An 8160-nucleotide genomic window follows, 5' to 3' on the forward strand; every position below is an offset into this window, starting at 1 on the left:
TTGTGTTTGTATTATTGTGGCATATAAGGAGAAATTAAATAAATTTTTTTACGACTATTTCTTTTTCTTAAATTATTAGTTTTCAAAACCTAATATAAGAACCTTAACATCAAAACGTTTGGACTTGTCTTCATTTTTCAACCATTTTAAATAACATTTCCACGATTATTTTACGAATAATTAAATACATATGTTCTGATCTCATCAGTATTTTGCTTCATTTGCTGACAATTAAATTCGAACGCAGCACTTTTTGCCTCTAAAACCAAATATATGCTTAAAATAAACGTAATTTTTATAATTCATATGTCTATCAGTGTTTTCACAATAATATTTTACAAAACTATGACGACTACGACTTTTAAACAAATTTTTTTTATACATTTACAAATTTAAATGCCTTTTTGTTGAAAACGGTAGGCAAGGTATACCATTTTTAACCAGAAAAGTTAGGGGAAAAGATTTTTCTAACTCAAAGTAAAATACACGATACCACAAGAAAGTTTTGGTAGTTTAAATGTGTCCTAATGGTCGCTTGTGGCGGCCTCTAGAAGATACAACGAAATCGTCGATAAATTCGAATTTGTCATCCACAAAAAAACGCCCAGATACAAAATTAGCTCGTAGTCGAAAGATATTAAAGAAAATGTTATTTATTGTTTCAACTTCAACACCCTGTATCTCATCAAAGAAGCACTCTAGGCGAAAATTTTATATGAAGTACCCCTACTAATTTTAAATTCCATCTGCTGGCGAAGTCTGTAGCCTTATATTTTTGTTACACCCTGTACACTTATTTCAGTAATAAAACTCTCTTAACGATAAGCATAATTGTATTATATAAATATTATCAACATATAAAAAATATATCTTAGAATTCTCTAAATTCACGAAGTAATGTTTGCGGTCTCATTTCCCAAGATTGTTGGCACCTCGACTTCTTCTCGAACTCATAAAGATAGGCCTGGGTTTGTACAAGTCTTCACTGGAGTACCTCTGGCTTCTTGTGTTCAAACCTAAAATCAGTACCAACATAACAACTAAGACTATTCAAGTGACGCCACTTGTCTCTATTTTTGTAAAGATAAACAAACTTAGAAATAGGCGTTTGTAACAACACGGTATTGGAGCACTATGCGAAATGAACAGCACATTACAATTTTCGTACAGAGAATACATAAAATTATTTTATCAAATTAAAAAGTAGTTAAAATTGTTTGATATATTTATGGTTCCACCGAGTAATAACGAGCGTTCAAATAAAAACGTGGTCAAGTTGGTTCTGAAAATTTGGACGTAGGGCGTAGCGTATAGCAAATGAACTTAAACGTCATCTGTCAAAGCACTGTATCGCCGCTTTGTTATTGAAACTGACAGCTGCTATACAGCTCGTTGAGAAATGAGGTTAAGCTGGTCGCTATAAGCTACGCCCTACGTCCAATGTGTCAGAGCCAACTTCGACCACGTTTTTATTTGAACGCTCGTTATTTTTACACTGGAGTACTTACAGATGTGTTAATTTTTAGCGATGGGTACACAGCCACACACAAAAAAAAGTAGTCTGTACTTTTCATGCGACGTATGTTATCCGTAGTATTTTTGCCTCCTGATCACGAATCCGAGATCAGATTTATTTTAAAAATTACCTATTAATTATTTGATCAATTACCTATGGTCTTTATTACCTGAGATTAGGCAGAAAACCCGTGAATAGACCTTTTACAGAAAAAAAGAACAAGATATAGCTGAAAAAAATAAGGTTAAAACATGACTGGGTATTCAGGTCATAAAGTAAACAAACATATTACAAACTGAATTTTGCAATTCCGACCTCGAATTCGTAATCAGCAACCCCGAAAGCCCACGTATACCAAAGAGTGACCGCAAAAAAGCCATTTTTCTGCCTGTTTTTGAGACTTTGACAGAGGACAGGAAAAATCCTAAAAATATTCTAAAAATATCCAAATACTTGTCATGAAAAATGAAAATGAGCATCACTTTCAGTTTATCACCCTTATTTAGGAGTTGAAAAGACAAAAAAAGTGAACAAATTAAGAATCATCAACAGTTGTAGAACCTCAAACATTTCTGTTGTTATCAAAATAATATTATGAACGTGAAAATATCTAATTTCGTATTTGATACGGCCTTGTCCGGATTGAAAATCTACCCATAATATCCCTAAAGGGGTGAAATCATCCCCTAAACGCCTAAAAATGCAAAAAATATATTAAAAGCTACAATTTTTTTTCTTTTTCTTTTATACGTGATAACTGAACCGTTAATAACCCACAATCACTAGATCCGAAGGAAAATACCCCCAAATGAAGGTAAAACTACCCCTAAGTTCAACCCTCGCCTTCAAAGTACATAAAATAATTATAATGCATGAAAAAAAAATAATGTTTCGAAATACATTCATTAGAATAATTTATACACAAGTACTCCCATATCCCCATCAATCATCCCTCTCAAGGGGTAAAATCATCCCCCAAATATACAAAAATTGTAGATAATGTGAAAAAATATTTGTTTGATAACAACAGAAATATTTGGGGTTTTACAATTGTCGATGATTCTTAATTTGTTCACTTTTTTTGTCTTTTCAACCCGTAAATAAGTGTGATTTTCGAAAAACTGAAAGTGATGCTCATATTCATTTTTCATGACGAGTTCTTGGATATTTTTAGAATATTTTTAGAATTTTTTCCTGTCGCCTCTGTCAAAGTCTCAAAAACAGGCTGATTTTGCGTTCTTTGATGCGAATGTGTTATTTTTTGAAAATTTGGTTGGCCATCTTGGATCCGCCATCTTAAAATTTGCGAAATTGACCTCGAAACCCCGAAAATTTACGATACCTGACCTTAATTGACCCACTTTTTTGAGATTAGAAAAATAATAATCAATTCTGACCGCGGATTCACGTTCGGCGGGATCTTAACCATATAAATGAACATTTGAATATAGGAAAATTTTTTTTTTGTATTTTTCCTACCACTTTTTCGTGAATTTTTGCCATTTTTGATCTGTTTTTTGAGGTAAGGAAATTCCTATGATGTGACGGCTCAATTCTGACACGAGACTCCTGATCAGGAAGCAAAAATACTACGGATAACATATGTCGCATGAAAAGTACAGACAACTTTTTTTTTGTGGCTGTGTTATTGTAAGAGAGTCGCACTTACTTTTGCCAGTCTCTCGTTTCTGTTTCGGCTTTGGCGATTCGTCCTCCTTTTTCCCATTGGACTTATCACTCTCTGCGGGGCTCAGGGGAAGCGAAAAACTGTCGTTCGGTGAGATATCTTGAAAACAATCAAAATCAACCACATTTTATGAACAGAAAACGAGAAAAATATCAATGAATTAGTTATGAAACTCGGACTACTGTTAGTAAAAAGACTACTTCTCGGTATTCGTAACAACTAAAAATACCTGAGCTATCGCACAATTTCTCTTTATTCGCCTTTGAGATCACAGAGTTCGGATTCGGCGCTACAGACCTTCGCCTCTTTTTCAAGTCTTAAAATACACAACATATGTAGAAGCAATAGAGCCACGTGGTATACGTACGTACCTGTGGTTTGTTCGTAGTGGGCTTTGTTGTTGTTCCTCAAGTCGACGTTTTCCGCCAACTTGCGCTTCCCGTACCTCTCCTTCAACGGCACGAAGTTATTCTGGAAGGTCTTCAGAGAATGCTTGACGTCCTGTTCCAATTTTTCGATGTACCTGTAGAGGAACTGCAGGTTTTTATCGAGACGGGGGCTCAGGGGCTCGAGGTAGATGCACGGTTCCGAATCGCTGTAATGCGTATTTACAGCATTGTCGATTTTATCCTCGGGATCGACGTTCATTTCCGTAATGCCTGTATCAATTTCCAGTGGTTCCTTACGTTCTATCTTGCCCGTCTTGGTGTCGCTAGGGTTATTTTCTGCTACGTCTTGATGCACACCAATTGTTTCTTCCACTAAGCAGTTTTTATCATCTTTATTTTCCTCGTTTGTACTATCTTCTACTGTCGTCGATCCCACGCTTTCCGAAGCGTTATCCTTTTCTATTGCTTTAGTCCCGACATCCATTTCTTGTAATTTACTTCCTATATCTATTTGCGGTAACATAACGCAAATAACTTTACTGATTTGATTTTCTGGTTTGTTCAACTTGGTTTCCGAGATTTTCCCTACGTTTTCTGCCTTCCTTAACTTTTCTCTTGTATCCAAAGACAACTTTTTAGGGCTCGTCGAAACCGAATTACACCCACCATAATCGTAGTCGTCGTAAGGAGATTCGTACGAGTTATAGTTTATATTGGACATTTCTTGTGCCAACCGTGCTTCCAGTGCCTCCCAATTCTCTTGACTCAATTCCCTGCTTTGCAGTTGAAGGGAATTGTCCTTAGGAGGCGTTTTACACACAGTTATTTCCGCGATTTGGGATTCTCTATTAACTTCGTCGATATTTTTGTCCTCCGTATCACTAATATCTTTTTCTGCGCAATTTACACCGTTTACCATCGGCATTTCTGTCGGTATTTCGATCTGCGCCAAACTCAACTGATTATGCCTCTCCAGCTTGGCGAGCTGCTTTCTTATCTTCATCAACTTTCTAGCTTCCTGAAAATTCGAGGCGAACTTCGGTTTTAGGTACTTAAATTTCTGCGTGTCGAGGCAAGACGTGAATTCTTTGGTGTCGCCGTGCTCGACCGTTTTAATCGGAGACTTTATTGTATGTTCGTTTTGATCTGAGGTTCCCGAATCGCCCGAGCCGCTTCCGCTGTTCGAATTCGACGATTCCTGGTTAGTCTTCTGCCCTTGCGAGGAGCTGCTCTCCGTGAAGGAGTTTGCTTGAGCTTGTCTGCCCGACCGGCCGTCATTTGAGTCTCGATCGGTTGATCGGCGATCACTTTTTTTATCCTTGGAGCTGTAGTGGTCATCTTTAACGTCTTTTTTCGAGTCCTTTTTCTTGTCCTTGTCCTTTTTTGAGCTGGTCGAACTGCTGGAGTGTTTGGAGTGTGCGCTTTTGTCGTCTCTTCTGTGCTTGTCCGATGATTTAGATTTTGAGTCGGAATGGTTTGATTTCAATTTATCTTTCGAGCTGCTCGAGCTAGATAAACGGGATTTTTCCTTGTCTCTTTTGGAGGAGTCCGATTTTGAACTACTAGAGGTTTTGTCCTTTTCTTTGGTGTTGTTTTTGCTGGTGCTGCTACTATTGCTGCTACTGCTAGAGCTTTTTGGTTTATCTTTATCCTTTGAGGATTTTTCTTTCTCTTTCACTGATTTGCTTTTATCGGATTTCTCCTTCTCGCACTTGTCTTTTTTATCTTTTTCTTTCTCCCTTTCATTTCTATCTTTATCTTTGTCATTCTTATCTTTATCCCTCTCATTCTTATCCTTATCTTTTTCATTTTTACCATTTTTATCCTTTTCTTTGTTGCTGCTTGAACTACTTTTCGACTCCTTCCTATCTCTAGATTTAGACTTATCCTTAGACGAAGACGACGAACTATACTTCGAACTGGACTTTTCCTTTTCCCTACTGCTACTACCACTACTTTTTTTATATTTATCATCCTTTTTATCCTTTGAACTGTACTTCTCCGAGCTCCTATTTTTCTTGTCGTCTGATTTTCGTTCGTTATATTTTCTATCTTCGCCCTGCTTCTCATCAACCTGTTTTTTCTTTGCACTGTCGCTCGCTTTGTCCACTTCTCTTTCATCTTCTTGTTTCTTTAAGTTCTTATCGTCAAACATGTTATTGTCACTGTTCGAATCTATTTCGTCGGCAGCTTTCGTTACGTCATCCTTCACTAAAGAATTTGAATCAAAAGACGTTTCCACTTTCAGAGGATTTTCCATCAAGGAATTGGAATCGCTAGATCTCAATAATTTTGAGTCGGAATCCTCGCGAATCTCCATTTTAGTATTGTCTTCGGATGTAATGATTGACAACCGACTATCCGAACTATTCTGAGAAACCTGTGAATCCTGATTAGACAAATCCATCTGGCATATTTTCGGCTCCATACACGGGTTAGAATCGTGGCTTTGTAAACCTAAAATAAAAAGTACTCGAGTAATTTTAACAGTATTTCGAAAGAAAGGACATGCTTTACCTGAAAATCCAGATAAATGCGAATCCACAGAGTTCTCCTCATGTTGTATTCCACTATTTTGAACGTCTATTGGCTCAAAAGGTGGACTTTCGTCTTCTTCCATCTTAGTTTCTGAATTTACAGATTCGTTGAATATTAGACTATCATCTTTGGTATCCGATTCAGGAGAAATAGCTTCAAGATCTGTCGGTAGTAAATCACTTACATCTATTTTTAATTCTTTCTTAACTTCCAGGCGATTAGGTTTTTCTATTCCTAAGTACCTATACACTACGTCCTCGACTTGAGGTAAAAAAATTGTATTGATTTTCGGGTTCACTACTTGATCTACGATTCGTTCCACGCCAGTTTCCAAATAACCAGACCTAGAAAGTTTTAAGTGATTTCTTGAACGCAGGCAATAAATATACTTACTCGTATATATTCTTCCGAAGTTGTTCTCGAACTTGGTTTTTATTCATATCAGGTCTCCAGGTCTGTTGTTGGAGGAATGATGTTACACTGCCCTCAACCCTTTGCCTCAAATTTTGATATGCAGGTTTCGTATCCACATCTGCAATACATTCTTTCCGAAACTGATCAAATATACCTTGCGATTTCAACTCGTATACTAATTGCTCTATAAGCCTGGGATCGCCCGGCATGTAGCTATTCGTAACAATCTCCATCACTTATTTGGCGACCATTCACTTTTATAAACCCAAAACTGCGAGTTATTTTTATTATTGTTTTGATTTATTTCACCTTGCTTGATGCGAATGCGATCACTTGATCACAGAACACAGAACACCCTCTGTGGGTGAGGGTGTTCTGTGCACTTGGTTTTGATATTTCACAGATTCACGACTTCTTCTTCTTCTAATAATTGCTAATGAACCTTATTGGCTGTGGCTAGATACAGCGACATCTATCCACAGCTGGGCAAAATACTTTCAAAATGTATTTAAAATACAAATTACAAAATAGTAATATAAAAGTATTTTAAAATACTTAAAACAAAATACTTCTTATACAAAGTATTTTAAGTATAAATTACTTAGTATTTAAAATAGTATTTTAATTATGTTGAATATTAAATACAGGGTGTCGCGCTTTTTTTGGCCGATTTCAAATTTTTTTTTTAGAATATAGGGTAAAAAAACTTGATCTAACTGCTGTTTTTATTAATGGCCACCTAGAAGGCGTTTTTTGACATCAAAACAGCTAATTGGTATTAGCGATTTTTTTTCAAAAAACAGATTACGTATTCTCATTCAGCATCCTTTAAACCTGGTTCCAACTGAAGTTATCCATATTAAACCCGAATCACCCTGTATAATTAATTTTATGTACAGGCCTTCCAGATGTACTTCTTGAGTCAATTGCCATGATTCAGTTGGAATATTTTTAGAAACGGCTTTTGGGAAAAGTACCAGTACCTACCACTTTAAACCTCTAATGGAGTTCATGTATTTTTATTTTATATATAACCTAATTAATAATTAATTAGTAATTTATAAAAATATATCTTCTGATCCTGGACATTCATGTTTATAAATTCAAAAAAAAAAATGTTCATAAAAACAATAACAAAGTTTTGAATGTGTACGCATTCGTTGGGTATAATTTTTTACTCAATATGCGTTTATTTTGCTGGAAGAAATCTAATTAAATTTAATGAATACTAGACAAGGATACAAGTAAATGTAAATAGATAAGAGAATTTTAGATCATAAGCACCCACATTTATAATCCTAGTACCTAGGCTATCACTATAATCGTAAAGCAAACAACAACATAGCTGCAAAACACGTATTTAGAACACCGAATTCAAACAGTTCCATGTGTCAGATACGTTCAATTAAAATAAAATAAATCGAAATCTCGATATTACTCAGAACAGATAATAGACCATTTTTACGCTTATTTAATCAAATATAAGTGACCTCAGCAATCAATTGATAAGATAATGGAAGTATGAAACGATAAAAAAATCACCTACATATTGTTTCAGATAAGCTCAGTGCCGTCTGCTCACCGTAAAGATGTGCAAATAGTTAAGTTTGTCGAGT

General features: G+C 35.7%; 1 protein-coding gene across 2 annotated transcripts; it reads right to left on the reverse strand.

Annotated features, from left to right (window-relative positions):
• Positions 1-815: 815 nt before the first annotated feature.
• Positions 816-6888, reverse strand: LOC108915783 (biorientation of chromosomes in cell division protein 1-like 1). 2 transcript variants are annotated; one of them, XM_018721911.1, is made up of 6 exons: positions 6524-6888; positions 6110-6474; positions 3575-6049; positions 3433-3519; positions 3186-3302; positions 816-1016 (listed from the first exon to the last, which is right to left on the reverse strand). In XM_018721911.1, exons 1-6 carry the CDS (start codon positions 6775-6777, stop codon positions 910-912), a joined length of 3405 nt encoding a protein of 1134 aa, XP_018577427.1. In that variant the 5' UTR covers positions 6778-6888; the 3' UTR covers positions 816-909. The 2 variants fall into 2 exon arrangements, with proteins under 2 accessions (XP_018577427.1, XP_018577428.1); XM_018721912.1 differs by lacking the exon at positions 3433-3519.
• Positions 6889-8160: the final 1272 nt, after the last annotated feature.

This window comes from Anoplophora glabripennis, unplaced genomic scaffold (genome assembly GCF_000390285.2).
Source record: "Anoplophora glabripennis isolate ALB-LARVAE unplaced genomic scaffold, Agla_2.0 scaffold1372, whole genome shotgun sequence".
NCBI classification, from domain to species: Eukaryota; Metazoa; Arthropoda; class Insecta; order Coleoptera; family Cerambycidae; genus Anoplophora; species Anoplophora glabripennis.